Below are 20,538 nucleotides of genomic sequence, written 5' to 3'. Positions count from 1 at the left end.
CAAACAGACAATTTAATGCTGAAGAATGCTGCCAAGGAGGGAGGTGGGCCATAGATGGGTAGAAAAGTCAGGCTCAATGTCCCCACAAACCAGCACATTGGGGTCTGTGTTTGTACAGGATGCTCTTCTTGTAGGTATGATTCAATTTCAGTTGGGGTGGGCTTTCCCTGGTGTCCCTCCCATTCCCTGTTAGTTTCTATGACTGGTTTCTTTTTTATATACTAATCCATATAATTCATATAGCATATACTTCATATGTTCTGCTCTACTCTTCAGCCCCATCTTCGGTTTCAAACCTGGTGACTGTGGGGATCATAGGCCCCTGCTTTTATTTCTCCATTGTCTCAGTGGCCTTTTCTCTTCACCAGCCAAACAAGAAACCACCTTAAGAACAGAATGGGTATGTAAGTCTAACATGCAGATTTGCAAACTTGGGCCTATGTGATGAGAAAGTCTGGCTGTGCTGCACAGAGTACAGGGACTTCTTGGGAGCTGTGGTTGGACTTGGGAGGCAAAGTTAGCCTGTGTGTGAATGAGTAGGTGCTGGGACAGGGACTGTGTCTGCTGCCTCTCAGGTTGCCTTGGTAATCTCCTCCCATCGCAGTTCCTCAGAGGCATTTGGTAGAAAGGCTGCCACCACTTGGGAATTTCCCACACAAGCACTGGCAGAGGGTGCCTGAGGAAGAGCTAGCTAGGTGTGGTCTATGGGTGAGTCAGTCACCAGGTATGACTGGAATGCAGCTCTACTCTCTGCCCCCCTTACAAGGCCTGCATGCAGAGATCACTTGCATAATTCCAGCCTCACAGAGGTCATTGTCTAAGCTTTCCTGCACCAGTTGACAAGACAGAACCTGGCTTCACACAACACTGTGTCCTATATGGACCTAAGGGAAATGACTCATCACTCTCCGGCCGGGCCTTGTGAATTCCGATATTGAGAAACAAGAGAAAGAAGTAAAAGCTTCGTACCCTACCTCCTCAGCAAGCAGGGACTTGCTGAGCCCCCTTCTATCACAAGACTTGGTTTTGCCTTTGTCCCATTTGCTTTCCTCCATCACCCGTATTATTCCTGTGTGAAATCTGCCAATTAGCTTGTTTCTCACAGGCAAGATGCAGCTGGGTTTGCTTATTTGTTCTTTGTGATCAGGTGTCTACATAGCTCTGGCTGTCCTGGAACTCACTATATAGACCAGTTGAACGAGAGACCTTGTCTGAAAAAATAAGGTGGAGAAGCAATAGACACCGATAGTGACACTATTTGTACGGTTTTAGTGCTCTGAGAATGTGGATAATTTTATATACATTTGTTTTCTTCACCACAGGGTTTCTTGGTGTTACCCTGGCTGGACTGGAACTGTTCTGATTGTTACAAAGACACTAAAACCATGTAACTTTCACTAAAACAAATGCATACTTTTAATAGGATTTACAGAGCGTGGGGTTGCTCTGGTACTCTGCACCCTCCCAAGTGCTGGGATTACAGGTGTGTGTGTGTGCGCGCGCGCGCACAGGCTACTGATTTTTTGAAAAACATGTTGAATACACTATAGCTGTCTTCAGACACACCAGAAGAGGGCATTGGATCCCGTTACAGATGGTTTGAGCCACCATGTGGGTGCTGGGAATTGAATTCAAAACCTCTGGAAAAGCAGTCAGTGCTCTTAACTGCTGAGCCATCTCTCCAGCCCAGGTTATTGATCTTTTATAAACCAACTTTTGGTTTCATTGCTAGTCTCTAGTTTTCTGTTTCAGAGACTTGTGCTGCTTATTTCCATCTTCCTGTGTATGTTCTATTGGGTTTACTGGTCCAAGACGCTTGTTCTTTCTGAAGTCCCGCAAGCCCATCATTTTCCCTCTAGGTAAGATTTTAGCTGTCTTATAGTTTGTATATTGTCCCTTCATTTTCAGTAAACTAAAGTGTACTTTCTAATGTTGCTGTTGATTCTTTATCTTACCCTAACATAATCTGTATCTATATTGAGTTCTCCAACTATTTGTTATTTAATCGCAGGCTTAGTCAGGTGCTGTGACGTGTGCATCATCCTCCCACTGGGAAGAGGATTCCCTCAACACAGATTTGAGGCCTCCTTGGGCTCAGATTAGGATGTTTTCCTTTTGCTAATGCTTTCCACATGTTGGGATAACTAGGTGGAGTACATTTAATGTTAATTCAAATCATCTTTCAGAAGATGTTACTTTTGAACAGTAGTGTCACAATGGAAATACGTGTCAGTAAACTAAGGCTGTGCCCATGGCGGCTGGGACAACAAAATAAGGAGATGATAGAAGAGCTCATAAAACACTAATGTTTGACTTCAAGGATCAGCAACAAGAGTGGTATCTGTGAGACTCACACAAACATCACATTGTGGCAGCCTATAAAGTACTCAAGCAGCACGAGGTCTACTCTTTGACATGGATTCTACCGTTCAAACCTGGCAACACATTTGCACAGCAAGTTCCTGTACCTGCTGAGCTGTTTATCATGGGCTGCTCCTGGCTTGTTAATCTGACTTGGGATACTATTATCATTCTAATTACGCTGGTCATGGGAATACATAGTAGCTAATATCTATCACACATGGCCTAGGATGTTAATTTCTGCTAGTCTAGAGTGAGGGAGGTAAATTAAGTTGCTGGGCCACTTGAGTGAAGTCGAAGTATCTCCACACAGGAAAGGAACCAGGGCTCCAGATCTACACCCCTGGCCAGTTCAAAGGCAGAGCCTGGGTGAGCTTACCTACCTGGCCATGTTTGAGGACCCTGAGATATGCTGCGCAGGCTCTGAGAACAGGAGGTGCTGCCATTATTTAGCTGGCAAAGGGCTTGAAAGGTTTAGTAAACACTTTTCTTTCACTGATTCTCTATCTAACACCAGGCGCCATCCTCCTAGCCACTGGTCTCCAGCAGCTCCTCAGCAGGGTCAACCAAGACGCAAGGCCCTACTCCTGGCAGGCAGGGCAGGAAGAGAGGTGTCCCTGCCCTACCCACATGCTTCACTTAGTCTGTAGAGGGACCTGTAGCTCACAGGTCAATTAGCTACTCTACAGGGTACCACCAGTTGTGTCTTGTAAGACCAACTCTCTAGGCCTCACATGGGTCTTCTGAAAATGTTCCCAGGCCTTACCCATTATTACCTATTATTCCTAGGGATGATAGGGTGTGTCATGGGCACAAGGCCCTGTATAAGAACCCTACAAAGATTCTGGCCAATTCTGCTTATAATTTCCTCCTTCCTATGAGGCCTCAGCTCAGACCATGAAGGCTGCAGGTTTAGGCAGTTTCTGTCTGCCAAGATCTCCACAAGTCCTGCGCTGCCCCTCATCCTAGGGGTCTATGCTGGGATCCAGAGTAAGCAGCTGGCTCTCAGAGGCTGCACACCACTGCCCTCAGCCACAACCCCTACTTCTAGAAACGGCACAGAGAACATGGCAGGCAGGCACCAGGATTATCATGTGGATTCATGCAGGCCAAGAAGCAGTGGTTTGTCTCCATCTCAGACTCAGAGAACATGCATGGGAGTGAGCGCAGCTTAAGACTGCATATCTGCCCTCTCTACAGGGCTCCCTATACAGCTGCAGATGGGCTAGCACAGGAGGCTAGGCCTTGCAGGACTGCTGTGGGCAAGAATGCTACTGCTCCCTAGTTCTGCACTATCATCTCCATCCTGGGGACTTGGATGGACCAGTACCTAGGCTTTTTGGCCACTTAGCACTGTGCCTCCAGCCACTGGCAAACAACACTTACCCTAAGAACTCGTATAGCTTATCATACCCTGGTTAATCCTAGTTCAGTTGGAGTCTGGCACTCCTAGGACAGAACTAGAGGCTCGGAGGGCAACTGCATACATAAAATATATATATATATATATATATATATATATATATATATATATATATATATATATGTAATCTCCCAGGCTACACAGGAGTACCTCCAAGGTAGGCATCCAAAGCTGTCCATCACTCAGGAATCCTAGGGTAACTAAGAGGCTGGGAGGCTCCAAGGAAACCTGGCTTCATGACCACTACTCAATTCACATTCTAGGCAGGCTTGTTAGAGGTCAGATAGGTGAATATCTTTCTGGCCTCCAAGAGTTAAATTCCCAGTTTGGCTGGACTTTCCTCAAGGTCCACCCTGCAAGAACTGCACTGGCACAGGCTTGGGGCACATCCTAGGCCTCAAGGAAAGGTATCCTGCATTTCCAGAAGGGCCCTGGGGCAAGAGCTGCTTTCCAGAATTCTTCCTGCATCTTGATCTGTAGCATACTAAAGGGCTTCTGCAGCAGTCACTGAGTCCTCCAGCTGCTGAAGCAACTCCTCTGGCTGTGGTGAGAACACGCTGGTGTCCACTCTCTGAAAGTCAGGATTCACAACTACAGAGGCTAGCACATCTGCGAGGCGGCCAACATCAAATGCAGCCTGCTGTAGGCCCAGGCCTAGGCTCTTGTTGTCCCCTGAATCCCCCTTCAGTCCTTGTCTCAGGACAAGAAGCCTCTTCTCAGCGATGACCTTGAGGAAATGGTAAAATTCTTCATAGTTGATCCCTGTGCAGGACTTCATGATGACCTGGGCCAAGAGGAAAGGGAAGTAAGCCCTGGGGTCACATCCAGATGCACTGCTCTGGTGGGCAAGGAGTCCTCCCACACACCCAGCTGTCAGGGGCTAAGATGGGACCAAGAGACAAAGGTTCAGAGCCAGGAGGGTCGCCAACAGGGTCTGAGTCACGAAGCCTGGCCCTGGATCTGTACCGTCCCCAAAGCTGACCCAACATGAGCTGGTTGCTTCCCACCTGGCAGTGGTGGTGCCAGTCAGGCATGGAGTCCTTCCATTCTCCAACCTCATGCTGCACGGCCTGGAGCTCCTGCTGCAGGAAGTGCCACATGTTTGCCAGGTTGCAGCCATTGACCCAGTTGTGGTTGATAGAGATGGTGTCTTCCTGGACGGCAGAAGAGAAGTTGGTTCATGAGGCAACAGCAGGCCTCACCTTAGGTGAGCAAATCAAGTCCCATCCCACGCCCACCAGGCTCAGTGCTTTGGGTGCATGAAATAGTTTCAACTGTCGACTTGACACAATCTGGAATCACCTGAGAAAACAATCTCAACGAGCCATTGTTTACATTGGATTGGCCCACTGACATGGCTGTGGGGAAGTCCGTCTTAATTGAGGTGGGAAGACCTACCTCACTGTGTAGCACCATTCCCTAGGCAGAGGGTCCTAAACTGTGTCAGACCAGAGGACCCGAGTAGAACAGTAATTAAGAAAGTAAATCTTTATGTATTCATTCCTCTGATCTTGACTGTGGATGTGATGTAACTAGTCATTTCAAGCTCTTGCCTTGACTTCCCCACAATGATAAACTGTGACCTGGAATAAACCCTTCTCCCCTCAGTTGGTTTTTGTTAGAGTATTTTATCACAGCAATGAAACAAGAAGAGTGGGCAAAGGTAGAAAACAGACTCTTGGCTACCATAACCAGAAAATGTGGAGCCCATTTTATGATGGGCTAACACACTGGGATGAAGGTTACAACTTCACAGACCATGGCGGGAACCAGATAAAATAGGGCAAGGGGATAAGTTCTCAGTAGTCTCATTGGTGGCTTCCATTCCCTATGTCCAGCCACTGCAGAGGAATACTGCCCTCTTTCTACAGAAGGGGGAAGGCAGGGAGGGAACGAAGAAGGAGGGAGCCTGGCAGAAGCAGGGTCATGTGCACAGTCTTACCAGGTTGTACACTTGATGGTGCCACCCGCTGGGCACAAACACCATCTCGCCAGGCTCCTGTATGACTTCAATGGGAAGGCTGTCCTGCTGGATCCTGGGATACAGGTGGGTGTCCAGGAGCTCGGTGGAAGTCACATCATAGGGCAGGTTACCACGGCAGTCCCGAAGGGCTTCCTCCTGCCCTGGCGGGAAGAACAACCATTTCTTCTTCCCACAGATGTTGACTGACCAGCTGAAGGAGCGGAAGATGTCTGCATGGAAGGGAGACCTACAGCAAGGGCTTTTGGTTTGTGTCTTGTGGAGTCCTGCATGGAGCCTGTTTACTTATTTTTTTATAGGCCTCTAGGCAGATACCCCATATAGTCACACCTCCCATCTCACCTGCACCAGGTACCCATGTCCCTTCTGTCATTACCAGGTGCCCTTGGGGCCCGCATAGACAAAACGGTAGTCATCCACATTGAGGACGTCCCAGAACTCATTCAGCCAATCTGATGAGAAGTACACAGGCAGGGTGAATATATCTTCCAAGTCATCCACCAAGGAGTCTCTGAGGAAAGCACAGATGTTATAGCAGTAATCCACTCTGTGCCTCACCCAAGAAGGCCCACTCACATCAAATAGGGCCACCCAAGATCACCCAGTCTTAGTGGACTTCTTGACAGCTGCAGATCCTGAGGACCTGAGCTCAACCTCAACTTGCTCAGTCCAGAATGCTGAAGATGACTTGGGGCACCCTAGCTTTACTACCCCACTTAGGCAGTAGTCACTGAGCCTCTGAACACTTGGTGAGCATCATCCCAGGTCATGAGCTACAGGCCTCCTCCTTTTCTTCACCAACAGTACAGAGCCTAATGGTACCTGGCAACTCCAGGCTGCAGCCCCAGGTGTGAGAGCCTCTAAACCCATAACTGGGGCCCCCAAACACTGGATTGGATTAACACCATCCTTAAGGGAGATGCTGGGAAAAAAACTATCATTTCCAACAAGAGACAGAGATGGCCAGAGCCCTAGTAGCAATAAATTATCTGCAGGTCTCCGAACATCAGGGTCCCTTGCCTTTGCAGAGGTAGCAAGCTCGTTCATCTATTAAATTCTCAGGTATGGCTTCCCCTGTGGCCTCCTGATTATGCAACAACCTTCTGCCCTTTTTGGTTTCAGGTCTTCCAGACAAAAGTACAGTCAAACACTATTTCTAATGGACAATTTTCTAGCATAAATATGCCAGAGTAATATTTGGGAAATACTTATAACGGTAACATCAAGCAAGCAAACAAAAAAGAACCCCACCCCCAACAAAAGTTTACCTAAAATTCCAAACTACTACACACAACAATATTAGGGCCAGTGTTGAGGTTTTGGTCTGTTGTTATGTATTGTAATGCTAAATTCTATACCCTAAGGTCTAGATCTATGTGTGAATTCTCACTGCAGCTTTTGTGTGCAAACCTTGTTCCTTAATTTAAAACTATTAGTTAAATAAAAATGGCTACAGCCAATTACTGGGGTGGGAGTGGTTAGACGTAGGCAGGGTTGTGGGGGTAGGGGACGGTGTGTGTGTGTGTGTGTGTGTGTGTGTGTGTGTGTGTGTGTGTGTCTAGTTACCTGGTTGAACATGAGAGAAAAGGAAAGACGTGCCATGAGAGATGGACCATGAGCACATCATGGAAAAACAGCAAGTGCTTGGGGAACACCACTGGGGAGGTAGCCAGGCCAGCAGTTAGAAAAGTAGAACAAGGGGCTGGGGATTTGGCTCAGTGGTAGAGCGCTTGCCTAGCAAGCGCAAGGCCCTGGGTTCGGTCCCCAGCTCCGGGGGGAAAAAAAAAAAGAAAAGTAGAACAAGGGTGACCCCTGGTAACTGTCAAAGCTAAATAAAAAACATAGTCTGAGTCTCATTTATTTGTAAGCTAGTCGGGGATAAGCTGAATTGTCTGTACTACAGGCCTGTGAGACTGTTTCTCCCACGCCCAGATCGAGGACCTGTGTCTGGTCTCACTTTACCCAGCTCCTGCTTAGGCCAGCTCTAGGCCCAAAGAAGTAGTATGGCAGGTTAGCTGGAGGCTGGTGTTTCTCTTGCATCTGATACAGGAATTCAACTGTTTATTGGCTTACTCAGTATTGCTGTGCCTTTTGCTGAGGGTCTGAGTACAATGGTCTATGCTTGTGAAAGGCACATCAAGGAAACGCACAGTCCCAGGGTCTGTGGAGAAGGGTAATACTCTTCCCAAAGTGAGCACCATATGAGCTGGGTCTTAGGTGCAGCCAAAACTCCTGAGATTTAGGAAGCTCCTCAGCTTATGATGGGGTTATGTACTAGCATGTCTCAGTTGAAAATAACATAAATTTCAAAACATACTAATAGCATGTGTTTAGATGCTCAAGACCTTAACATTCCCAGTTCCAAAAAGAAAAAAAAAAAAGCAGCAGTCACCTAAGTGCATGACCACCATAGCTTAGCACAGCAACAGAGCACACTGTAGAGATGTGATCATTTCAATAGACCCCAGAGTTGGATGAGAGTATGGCTTCTTGACACTGTCCATTATTGAGAGAGAAGGGTGGGAAAAGAAACAGACCACATATGGCCAGACTGGGAAAACACAAAAATTCAAATTCTGAAGTAGTTTCTACTGAATGCACTGCACTCCTGCCCCAGCACAAATTTCAAAATCTCCTAAGCAAAGCTGTCACAAGTTGCTTTGTGAGGAAAATGGAGGCTGATCAGGGAGGGATTGAGTGTCTCTTTAAAGAGTAAGGAATTTCTAAAGTGAGACAGGAGTTGTTGTGGAAAGGTCACTTGACTCTTTAGAGAGCTTACAATGGACCAGGGGATGGCAAGAATCCCCAGAGCAATCATGGAAGGATACCTTCCTGTCTCAGAGAGGGCAGCCCTAGAGGATCTGAGAGGTACCTGCTCAAACATTATACAGAAGAGGAAGGAGACAACAGACCATCTATACCCATACGAGATCTACGAAAGACTTACTTTCCCCATGATAGTCTACCTGGTCCGCTATGTTGATCTCCTTACGGAACCATCCTCCCACCAGCTTTGAGATACAGACTAGAACTCTGCTGTAGAGGTAGCCCGTCTAAGTACAGTAGGCAGGTGCTCTCTGTACTGCCTGCTCTAACTGCTTAGGGTAAGTGCCCAATGGCCATCCGCCAGTCTGTCCTATTACCTGCACAGATGCCAGTCCTTGAGGTAGAGGCAGCCCCTTGGAGAGGAGTAGCCTCCTTGGATGTACTCCTTCCAGTAACTGATATAGTCACGGAAGGGCATATGCTCCTTGGGGTTTGAATTGTATTCCCGCACTCCACAGTTAGCAACCGGTACAACCGCGTCTCCTGCAGCGAGAGAGTCAGCACAGAAATGGCACAATCATACGCTTAGTTCACCCTCTTAGGATCCGGTTACCCTCTGATTCCACTTTTCTGTCCAGCCCTGGCCGCCCACCCATCCCGGGGTCTACGACTCCCGTCTGCACTCTCCTACCATACTTCTGCAGCAGATATTCGAAGTCAGGCTTTCCCTCCGATGTTACCCAGCGCCGCCTGCTACCCCAGCCTTCAGTGAAGGCGCTGGAAAACACGCAGGGCAGGTTAGGTAGCAGGAAGCCCTTCACGAAGTCAGCATAGGAGAAGGCGTCCGGCGCTTGAATGAAGTTCACGCTGCTGGGTCTGGGACCGCCGCCGCTAGGGACTCGGTCCCGGAGACCCCGGTAGTACCGCTCGGCAAAGGTGCGTGTCTCCCGATCCATCCACCGGGGAACCTGACCCCGGAGGCCCAGTCCCACTTCTCACTACCCTCCAAATGGGGACCAGAGGCTGAGAAAGCCCCTAAAAGCAGTTCACAGCAGAAACCACTGAGAAGGAGCCCGGAACAAAAAAACCAGAGGTGTGACATTCCAGCAGGAACTCAAGCCTTGGAGCTCTCAGTGTGTGCGCGTGCGCGTCTACGCGATTCCGCCCTCCCGCGCAGGCGTACAAGCGTTCACCGAGTGGTGGACCGGCTCTTCAGCAGCTGGCGTCTCTGTTTGGTGGTCCAGTGGAGCGTGCCAGTGTGTCTTCTGCGCGCTCCTGTTGCCTCAGGTGAGCTGCTAACGCGCAGCTAGGCAGTACCCCAGCTTGCCACAGAGACAGGAGATGAACATAAGTCCCAAAACTCAAAGGATAACTGCGTCCTAAGAGGATGGTGGGGTGCGGAGCGGACGGTCAGGATCCGCGGGGCGGGGTGAGGTTCCCGCGTCTCCTGCGTAGGTTGTGGAGGAACCTTTCCAAGGACTGTGCTGTTTACTTAGATATAGATCGGGGAAAAATTAAAAAGGAGAAAAGCGAGCTTTGGGGGATACCGAGGTTCAGGTAGAGAGGTGTGCATTAGGAAGAGGGGAAGGATATAAACAGGCGGAGGATTGTTTGGTCCAACTCTCCCATTGTGGACTTCACTGTGACTCTTGTGGTCAAAGTCTGGAACTCTGTTGCGGGTAGGTCATGGTAGAGATGACAGACAGCTCATAAAGAAATTCAAGTGAAGAGAAACACTTACCTAAGCCAGAACTCGTGGTGCACGCCTATAATCCCAGTTTTGGTGATGCTAAAACAGAAAGATCCGAGGTTCTAGGCCAACGTGAACCACAAATCTAGACTTAGCTCCAAAAGAAAAAAAGGCCAGGTTACAATAACAACAACAACAATAAAAGCCCAACGCATCCAAAATTCCATTCACATGTGATCACTAAATCTGGTATTGAGCCAGTTTTTCCAGATATACACGTGTTTATACATTTTATCCCTGTTACCTCTTCCCTCTCCCCGGGGCTGTCTTCCTTTTTTTCCTACATTGGCTGTATGTTATATTTGGAAACATTTTTTTAGATCTTGAATCTACTTCCTGGAATATAATTCTTAAAATTCTTGAACAGTTTGAGCTGGTAAATGCCATTTTGCATGCTAATGAGCCCAACACCGTCCAACAGCCAATAGTGTATGCCGGATGGAGCTGCTCGCTGAAAGACCTGAGCAGGATCAGAGAGGGTGGGGACTTTCAGCCCAGCCCTCAGCTTTTAGGGCTAAAGGTTGAATGGGTCATCGTGGCCAGTGTTTATCAGTCATGTCTCCATAATGAAAAGACCATAATATCCCTTGAAGACTCAGTGGGAGGATCCTGTGTGCCTAGGGAGAGTGAGGGCTGGGTCTTCTCATACTTGACCTCTTGCTTCTTCTTATACCCCGTGTAATGTCATTTATAATAAAATAGTAAATATAAGTTGGTGGTTTTCTAAGTAATATGGGCTTCTAGGGGAAATCCAAGTCAAAGAATATCTCTGGGACCGTGATTTGTAGGTGCTGGCCATGGGAAAGATTGGTGATACAACCTGGGCTTGCTTTGGGACCTGATGTGATCTCAGGCAGACATTGTCAAAGCTGAACTGAATGAAAGGACATTCTTCTGGTGTCCACTGCTGAGGACCCTTCTATGGTCCCAGAATTCTGGGCTGACTAGGATGTGAGAGTAGAGGCGAAACAAGTAGCTTCTGTTTTCCCCGTGAGACTATGAAACCCAAGTAGGAATTGCTTCTTTGCTGAGACCGGTGTCCTGAGCAAGAGGTCAAGGCCAACGGGTATATATGCTCTCAGGATCTCTGGGGCAACTTAGCGCGTAACACTAACTGGAGCATGAGCTCTTGGGCTTTGTGTAGTCAGTGCTGTAATCCTGGTCTTCACACGACGGCTGGCATCTGGGTGTTAGTAACAGTGTTGGCTATGTGAGGCCTGGCGAGAGCCCGGGAACACAGGTGTGTGCCCATGAAACTGCCTCCCCTACCTCCGACTGGGAAGCGCTGATGATGCACAACCTCAGCCCACACAGACCTATGGGAACCACGCATCCTGGGCAGAGCCACCCCAGAAGAAAACAGGAAAGCACTGGAGTTGGCACCCTTGAGGCGAGGTGGAAACACTGCATGGTCTCATTTCTCTGAATTTCTAGAGCATGCCCTGCAGCTACGCTGTTGTGTTTGCTGGAAACATCCTCAGACAGCAAGCCTGAGCCTCCCAGGGTGGGGATGGGAACTTCTGAGGGAGTGGAAAGAGGGTCTGCTACAGAGCAGGAGGGCAGGTAATGGAAAAAGCCAGTCTTGCCGCCCCCGCTCGGACACACTGCCCTACTGTTCTCCCACTCAGCCTTGCAGTGGAAGGTGTGCAAAACGTTGCGTGTTCTGTTACTTTGGAAATTAACTAAAAATAGGCTGTTTATTTGCTATTGAGTTTTACTCAAGGGCACATGGGTGATGGAAATGCTGAAAGAGACCCATTATGTCAACCCCAGTGTGTTAGGAGTCACAGTGACATGGGCCTGTTCCCCAAGAACGTCATTTATGTGAATTTGCTTGACACCCAGGGATTGCCTGCCATGTAATTGTGTCTTTCTCACATAGGGTCCTCACATAGGTTGCTACTCTATACCTGTCCTGGTGAAGGCAAGTTACAACCTTACAAAGGCAGATACCATACAAAAAGTTCAGGAACAGAGCATCTCTGGAGGGCCCATTAATTGTGTGCACTGGGTACTGGGTGCACAAGACTGGATTCTGGGACGTCACCTTTGGTACACACATTGAGTTATGTTAGGAAAGCTCTCTGAGGTATGGAGTGCTATGGCTGGTGGGCATTAGGAAAGGTAAAGGTGCTCTTTAAGTAGAAGCTTTAAGGTAGAAAAGTGATTCAGAGACAGGACAGTGAGGAGCCTTGAGAGGGAAAGAAGGGAGGGGGCAGCAGAGTGAAGCTCAGAGCCCATTAGAGTGGGCGGAGTTGGACTTTACACTATGTTAAAAGGGTATGCTTTGTATGGTTTCATAGTGCGCTCCCCTACTCTCCCACAACTCAGGGCCTCCCATATGCCAAGGGATACATATTCAAAAGAGTTTGGGCAGAAACATAACATTTTATAGTTCTGTTTCCTGATTCATTGGTGGTGAACGGACTAGAGAGGCAGGATGAAGTGAGAAGGTCCTGGAGGAGCTATGCCAATAAGGGATGACCCTGTGCTAGAGAGTGTGTCACTGGAGACAACTGCCACCGTTGCCAATCAGGGATCACGACCTGTCCCCTAAGCCAGGTCTGAAAAGAGCCAAGCTAAAAGACAAGATGTATTCAATGTGGCCATATTGGGAGAGGGACAAAAAGATCTAATGGACCCTCAAGTCCTGAAGTGAAATTAAATAGAGGCTGAAGATTTGCATACCTACCCAGTAAAAGTGTGGCCACACCCACTGTTAATCTATCTTTGTCTGGACGTTAATCTCTTCATGTAAGGTGGTTTAGCAAGTTGTTAAAATTATGTGAAATCTCTTTCTAGAAGACAGGTCTCTTGGCTGGTATCTTTTCCTTTTCCCAGTTTGAGATTCCAGGGGAGAAACCCATTTCTCTGGGATCCATTGTTTTAATACTTAATGGTCAGATTGAAAGACACAATTGTCTCTTTAAAATATTTTCACTTCCGCCAGGTTGGTTATACCAGGATTTACTTATGGGTTTATGAGGATGAGGAAGAAGGATCCAGAAACTCTTGGTTCCAATAGAGTTTTGTTTAAAAAAAGAAAAAGGAAAAGGAAAAAGAAAAAGATAAAAAGACATATAGCCAGGGCCTAGTGCAGTATGAAGTACCCAACAGATGGCCAAACAAGGAGCTGGTTGTGGGGCTGGGCTAGTTGGAAATGCCTGTAAGGTATGTTATGAAGATGCTCCTCAGGCAACCAGAAGTCTCAGTCGAAGCCTTGGGAGTTCGTGGACTTGGTAGATATGATTGGGTGAAGTCAGCCTTACCACGGTACTCTTAGACCTTTGTGTCTCACAGTGGGGCAGCATGGAGGGAGGGTATGTGTAGGCTTTAACTTGGAGACTTGTTGTTTTTGTTTTTTGAGACAGGGTTTCTCTGTAGCTCTGGCTGTTCTGGAATTCACTCTGTAGACCAGGCTATCCTCTAACTCAGAGATCCCCCTGTCTTTGCCTCCCAAGTGGTAGGATCAAAGGTGTGCGCTGCCGTGCCTGGCTTAACTAGATTTATAATAGGCTTGGTGAACTGATGAAGTTGTCGAGGGGAATTCCTGGTAAGTAGTATCTTATTAGAACTGTAGTGACATGGAGAGGTTGGAAAGACCTTTGGCATCTGTTGACCTTATCGACTACCAGTTTCTGCCAAACCCAAAGCTAGGACTATCATCAGGTAACATCTGAGGCCTAGAGAAAAGCATTTTCCATCTTGCTGTAGCCACCTCTCTGATGAGTCCACTGATGCATTTTGACATTTGTCTTGACTTATAACTTCCTTTGTTCTATAAAACTTCATAAAACTGCTTCTACTTTGGAACACAGAATTTGGGGTAACCTGAATCTGTGTTGCTGGACCCTGGTCACTCAAAATGTCTCCAGAAGAAACATTTGTTAATTCTATTTAAGGTGAGAACTGTGCTTTTTGTATTGACAAAGTCAATGGGATTGGCTACAACCTGTAGCCCTTGTCCAGTTGCCAGAGTTTTGTAGATTAAAATCCCTTGGTTATGTGTTACCTGTGGTTGTTAGTGATGGTGGCTCAGACCCATGGTTCCTAAGCATAAAGCACTTACATGGCCCTCGGGCCAGGTTCATAGGCCCGATACAAGGAAGGGTGAAGTCAATGATGCTGATGAGGAAGGGTTGAGTGGAGAACCCTGTGAAGGGTTTGGCTTCAAGGGGAGCAGGAGCCCCTTGAGGACTCGGTGAGGACTGTGTCGGTCTAGGCAAGTAGGAAGGTCATGGAGTCTAACCATGCATGGGCAGTTTCTGCCGCGTGGGTGGGAACAGTTTTCTCCTTCTGCCCTTCCACTTAATATCTGTTTATTTTGGCTTTCTGGACAAGACATCCTGGAAATCTGTGGTAGGAAAAGTTGTAGCCACATGTTTCTCCTTTGAAGTTTCTCAATCTTGGGCACAGGGCTCACACTCATTGTCATGTTATAATGACAAGTGCTTACTGCTCTTCTCCTCGACTTTTGGTTCTTTGTCCATTTCTCTTTGAATCTTTGAATGAGTTTGTGCTCTTTTAGTTATTTTACCGGAGGGTAAACAGAGGTCCAGAAGGTGAGGTAACTTTTCCCAAGTCATAAAGCTGTGATGGAGCCCGAGGCACGGCAGCTGGAACCACAGTGCGCTTCCTCTGTGGCTGCGCATCTAGGTGTGGGGATTTTCTGGGGAAAGTGTGGATAATTTCACTGCCCACTCATGGAATACCTCCCAGTGCTCTGCTGACAAACAGCCATGTGGAGCAGGTGATTGCTGATATAAACTTTTTATGGTGTCTAGCAATGCAGTAGTGTGTTGTCTTGTTTCCTGGAAAATGGCTCCTAAAATCCTGGGACAGGAAGCATTTTGTGCAGGCCAGCAGTCCCTAGGTACAGGTGGAATTCTCATCGAATCCAGGGTAGGTCCAGAGGACAGGGAGGTCAGACTTGTTCCCAGGCCTCCAAGAAGGAAGAGGGACTGAAGGTTGACTGGATCGCCCATGACTAGTGGTTGAATCAATCATACTCGTGTAATGAAGCCTCCATGTGGTAGAATGCCGTGTAGGTAGGCTTCCTAATAGCTGAGTACTCAGAAGTTCCAGGGAGGCCAAGGAAGCCTTTTCCCTTCTTCATACCTAGTCCTGTACATTTTAGCATCTGCACCCATTATAATACCCTTTTAATCAACTAGTAAACCTAAGTGTTTCTCTGAGTTCTATAAGCTGTTTGAGAAACTGAATCCAATCTGAAAAAATGGCAGACCTTGACTTATGGGCAGTGGGTCAGATATAGTGTGGGCTTGACATTGCCATCTAAGTGAAGCCTGTCTTAGGAACACACTGTCTTCACATAGAAAAGTGGACTAGAGGCACCCAGCTGGTGTCCACTTTAGAACCAGTTGCTAGGTGTTGTGTAAGGAGACACCCCACACACGTGCGTGTGTGCGTGCGTGCGTGTGTGTGTGTGTGTGTGTGTGTGTGTGTGTGTGTGTGTGTGTGTGTGTTTGCAGAAGTGATAGTAATGTAGGAGAAACTGTGAGTTTGGTTTTTCTTTACCTGGACCCAGGCAGGCACTGAACAAGCATTGTCTCTTAGACTCTTGGATACATTTGCTTACAGCTGATTGATGGGAAGTCTCTTCCAGCCAGGAGAATGGAACAAAGCTGTCTTCAGAAGCTGAGTAGTACTCTGTGTGGCTCCCTGCCTTTAACAATTACCATAGCCTTAGAAACCATGGCTAGGCTAAAGTGACTCCCCTAATTCTGAGAGGTACATGCCTGTTCTTGTTAAAGCTGTTATTTGTATATGAGTGTTTTGCCTGCATAAATGTGTACCACATGAATGCAGTACCCTTGGATGCCAGAAGAGGGCATCAGATCCCCTGGGACAGGAGTTAAAGACAGTTATGAGCCACTATTCCAGTGCTGAGATTCAAATATGGGTCCTCTGGAAGAGCAGCCAGTGTTCTTAAACAGCTGAGCCATTGCTCCAGCCCCACCAGTGACTTTCAAGGGTTTAGAGGTCATATGCATGGCTTGGAGGTACTCCAGCCTGTGACCCCTAGTCTACTGGAGTAAAGGCAGGTCTTCTGAGGCGTGAAGGTGTCAGCACGTGCTCTCTGTATTTCCATGCATTATGGTGGAAGGCTTGGGTGCAGGCTTCCTAGTTCAGGGATTTGTTGCCTGTGACTTAGTGTGGTTTATTCAAGTAGAAGATATTGCCATTGGTGTGGCCCTGGTGTGCTAGGGAGGGGCTCATGATGTAGACTCGCCCACTGAACCCCTCCCTCAGACAAAGCACCCTTCTATACAGAAGGAAGTGTCTCCTGCAGCTGAGAAAATCTCCCCCACTTTTCCAGTGACATCAGGCTGTAAACTTCCTGGCTGTTTCTCATGGAGCCTTCCTGAAGTAAGCATTCGAGGTGTTTTGTTTGTTTTAAACACGGTGGTTCCCCTTGGTCTGGCCAAGGACAGGTTGTTAGGAGGCCTGGCTCAGGCTCGGCATAGGACCTGGTTGTCCTCTGCAACTTGGAGTTATCTGAAATCCTTTTCTAAAAAAACAGCTTTTCTGCATCTTTCTTTATTTGCAGTGATAAACTTTTCATAGGGGCAACTTTCTTCCAGGAACATCCTAAGCTCTGGTCCTGGAGCTGGTGAAGCTGGGGTTTGCTGGTGTTGGAGTGACTGGTGATAGCCATAGACACGTATTGGGCAGGGTGGGTCTGCTCTTACGGCTGTCATGGAGAAAAGCTCTAGGATGTGTTTGTGAAGAACTTGAGCTAGGTTATTAGAGAAGTCAAATTGCCATTTTGTTTCACCTGGCACTTCCATTTTGTATATCTTAAGTGTGATACAAAGTTCCCTTCTTCATCTTTTCTTTCTTCCTCTCCCTTATGTCTGCTTGTTTCTGTAGATGTACTGTCTGAGACTAACTCTAACCAGAGAGTAAACCCTGAGGCCAGCTCCTGCTTCTCCTGCTCCTGCTCCTGATGTGGTTTGGTTTTTCAGAGAACACTGGACATCTTGATGACAAACCCTGGACTTCCCCCAAGGAGCCCAGTGCCCCTAATCAGCAGGGAATAGCCTAAGGAGATTGACACCTCCCTGTCCCCTCTAACAGAAAAGAGGGTGGAATAAGGATCGGAAGGGTAATAGAAAGAAGAGCCCAATAAAACAGCTAAGAAAAGTATGCCTACAGCCTCCAAGTCACAGCCTTCCTCCCTCAGCCTCCTCAGGAACCACTGGGGCAACAAGTCCCATATAATCCCAACAAATCCCAGCAAATAGAATGACTGAGACAGTGTTTCAGAAATGCTTGTCTAGGAAAGAGCTCATGTGTCCATTTCTGTAGCGTAGTTGAGAATTCTGTCTTCATCTTGTACTTTTGACATTTTAACTTTTATATTCCATAGAGAAGCTTTTCTTGGGAATTCTTTGTACTTCATAGATCTGAATGTCCACATCCCATTGAAAGCTTCAGAGTAGGAGGTTTAGCCCCATGGTAGATTACTTGCCCAATATGAACAAAACCCTGTATTTGTTAGCACCATAGAAAGGCTTCAAGTGAGAATAGCTCCCATAAGCTCATGTGTTTTGGTCACCAGGAAGTGGAACTATTGAAAGGGTTAGAAGAATTAGGGGGGTAGCCTAACAAGGAGGAAGTGTGTCACTGCAGGTGGGCTTTGAGGTTTCAAAAGCCTGTAAGTCTTGGTCTCTATCTGTCTGTATGTATATATTTCTTTCTGTCTGTCTGTCTGTCCATCTGTGGATCAGGATGTAAAGCTCTCAGCTACTTTTCCAGTGCTATGTGTGCTGCTATGCTTCCCTCCATGGTAGTGAACTAAATCTCAGAAACTGTAAGCAAGTCCCCAATTAGATGCTTTCTTTTATAAGAGTCACCTTGGTTATGATGTCTCTTCATAGCAGTAGAACAATGACTAAGACAAAATCTTTAGGAATTTTCAGCTGTTACTTTAATAAATAAATTTTTAGTTCCATATCCCTTATATTCTCTGGAATTCCATAGTGTGACTATTTGTTTATTTAATGGTTTCCCTGTGTCTCAAAGAAGGTCTTCATTCTTTAACAATTATTTTTAGTTCATATTCTCTCTGTCTGTCTCTGTCTGTCTGTCTGTCTGTCTCTGTCTCTGTTTCTCTGTGTGTGTGTCTGCCTCCCACCCCTCTCTGTGCACGTGTGTGCATGCGTGCATATGTGCACGAGAGGGTGTGTGCAAGTGCAGAGGCCAGAGGCCTCTGGCCCTCCTAAACTTGGAGTTACAGGTGGTTGTGAGGTAGGAACTGAACTCGTCCTCCTGGAGAACAGTCAATGTTCTTAACTGCTGAGCCATCTCTCCAGAGCCATCTGTTTTATTTTACTTTTAGAGTTGTCTGGTGAGTTCTTTCAGAAGAATTGTCTTTAGTTCAGAAATTGTGTTTTATCCCAGTCTATTGTGGAGCTCTCTATTCATTTCATACTTGCTTGTTGTGATTTTTTTCCACGATTTCTGGTCGACCCATATGTTTTTTCTCCAGTTCTTTATCATATTTCTTATCTATATAATGAATTGCTTTCCTCATTTTGCTGTCTGTATTTCCTTAGGATTTTATTTTGATATTTTCACACCTGGCATAACAGTTACCTTTTCTAGTCTTGTGGTGTAGCTTTCATAGGAAAAGACTTTGATTTAGATAGGATTTAGGGTGCAGTGTACATAGAGGTGGACTTGGAAGTGTGGCCCGTGTAGTTTTTCCGGCTGGAGTCCATGTCAGCAGTACTGTGTGGACCTTCATAGCCCAGTTCACAGCAGCGTGTGAGAATGATGCACAACTTTGCAGAAGACATGGGATTCCAAATGCGTGTTCCCTTGTGCCCTGCAGACTTGAGTGCCTGTGACTCTGGGGTTTACGATGGTGGCAGCCGAAGCCCTAATGCTACAGAGTTCCTGAACTGGTGGTTTGGGTAGACACAGGTCTTCTGATTAGGGCACTGGTGCCAATGTGGAGCAAGAGTGGAGGTGATTGGAAAGCCAGGGCCTCTGAGGTTTCCTGCACTGCTGCTCACTGCTCACTGAATCCACAGCACGTCTTACAGACGTAAGAGGGAGCATCTGGCCTTCAGCCGATGTCCTCACACCTTTAGACCTCCGCCTGGCACTTGTGACACATGGCTAAAGGCAAAGCCCAGCCCACACCTCTCAGAAAGACCCCACACTCAGAGAGATCCCAGCACAGTGGTACAGCCTATTCAGAAGCCTCGTTTTGACACAGATTGTGCTTTTGTGGGTCTGACCGGATGGTGCTGCATTTAGTACTGCGGTTATCTCCAGGACTGGCTCCTCAGAGGTGGCTCACTGAGCAAATGAATGACTCTTCCATTGACTCCATGTCACAGGAGCTAGGGAGCCAGCCAGTGCTACCTACCTTTTCTTTTTTTTTTTTTTTTTTTTGGTTTTTTTTTTTTTTTTTTTTTTCGGAGCTGGGGACCGAACCCAGGACCTTGCGCTTCCTAGGCAAGCGCTCTACCACTGAGCTAAATCCCCAACTCGCTACCTACCTTTTATATGCTCATCTGCAGGGTGATTGACAGCAGTGTCCTTGTAGCCTACAGCTGGGCTCAGTATTTGAGGGATCACACTAAGGTACCTCCTAAGAAGTAAAGTCATATCATAAGAAAATCTGTATTTGAGAGAGAGAGACAGACAGACAGACACAGACAGACAGACAGACAGACAGACAGATAGACAGAGAGACAGAGACAGACAGACAGACAGACAGATAGAAGGAGGGTGAGAGAGAGATAGAGAAGGGGAGGTAGGGGGACAGAATCAGAGACACAACCAGAGAGAAGTGCAAGGACAGGGAGAGGTGGGAAAAGATCTGCTCTGTGATTGCAGTGCAGAACACTTTACTGGGCATTGCCAGGCCTAGCTCCTTCCCAGTCAGTACCATAGACCACAGTGTGGAGCCTCTTTTCTTATCTAATACTTACTACCTGTACAAAGACGATTGGGCAGCATATCCTGTAAGGGTTAATTCAAACCTGTCATCATGACTTATGACTGCCTTGATGAATATAATCATAAACATGAAATTTCAAACAGCCAGGTATGATGGCACAAGCCAGTATTTCTAGTACTGGTCAAGCATGGGAACTTGAGGCCACCGTGGGCTACATAGCAAGTTCAAAGCTGGTCTGAGCAACATGTGAGACCCTATTTAAAAACAAGGGCTGGGGTGAGAGATCAGTGGCAAACCGCTTCCTGGTGCACTTGGGT

At 47.2% G+C, this 20,538-nt stretch overlaps 2 protein-coding genes across 4 annotated transcripts in view; one reads left to right on the top strand and one right to left on the bottom strand.

Annotated features, from left to right (window-relative positions):
* Window positions 1–1,392: 1,392 nt before the first annotated feature.
* Window positions 1,393–9,615, bottom strand: Jmjd4 (jumonji domain containing 4). Of its 2 annotated transcripts, NM_001105784.3 has the most exon segments (6): window positions 1,393–4,568; window positions 4,792–4,938; window positions 5,727–5,994; window positions 6,142–6,276; window positions 8,909–9,074; window positions 9,223–9,615. In NM_001105784.3, coding segments are annotated over 6 exon segments (1,281 nt in total). In that variant the 5' UTR covers window positions 9,488–9,615; the 3' UTR covers window positions 1,393–4,268.
* A 95-nt stretch (window positions 9,616–9,710) lies between these two features.
* The window catches only part of Snap47 (synaptosome associated protein 47), a 41,546-nt gene continuing 30,718 nt past the window's right edge, over window positions 9,711–20,538 (top strand). Inside the window, exon 1 of one of the 2 annotated variants that reach the window (XM_087571765.1) lies at window positions 9,711–9,818. The gene's annotated coding sequence lies outside the window, so the exon portion shown is untranslated. 2 annotated transcript variants of the gene reach the window in all.

Source organism: Rattus norvegicus, chromosome 10, assembly GCF_021556685.1.
Source record: "Rattus norvegicus strain SHRSP/BbbUtx chromosome 10, alternate assembly SHRSP_T2T, whole genome shotgun sequence".
NCBI classification, from domain to species: Eukaryota; Metazoa; Chordata; class Mammalia; order Rodentia; family Muridae; genus Rattus; species Rattus norvegicus.
Note: the sequence above shows the minus strand (reverse complement) of the source record. Positions and strands in the feature narration are given on the sequence as shown.

What these genes read in the sequence shown, in the direction of transcription:
- Jmjd4 (XM_087570311.1), bottom strand. Translation starts at nt 6,208, where the DNA reads ATGAGTTCTGGGACGTCCTCAATGTGGATGACTACCGTTTTGTCTATG. An exon ending in GCGGGCCCCAAGGGCACCTG is followed by an intron (nt 5,909 to 6,141) that starts GTAATGACAGAA and finishes TCTTCCCGCCAG; the next exon opens with GGCAGGAGGAAGCCCTTCGG. An exon ending in ACTGGCACCACCACTGCCAG is followed by an intron (nt 4,569 to 4,791) that starts GTGGGAAGCAAC and finishes CTCTTGGCCCAG; the next exon opens with GTCATCATGAAGTCCTGCAC.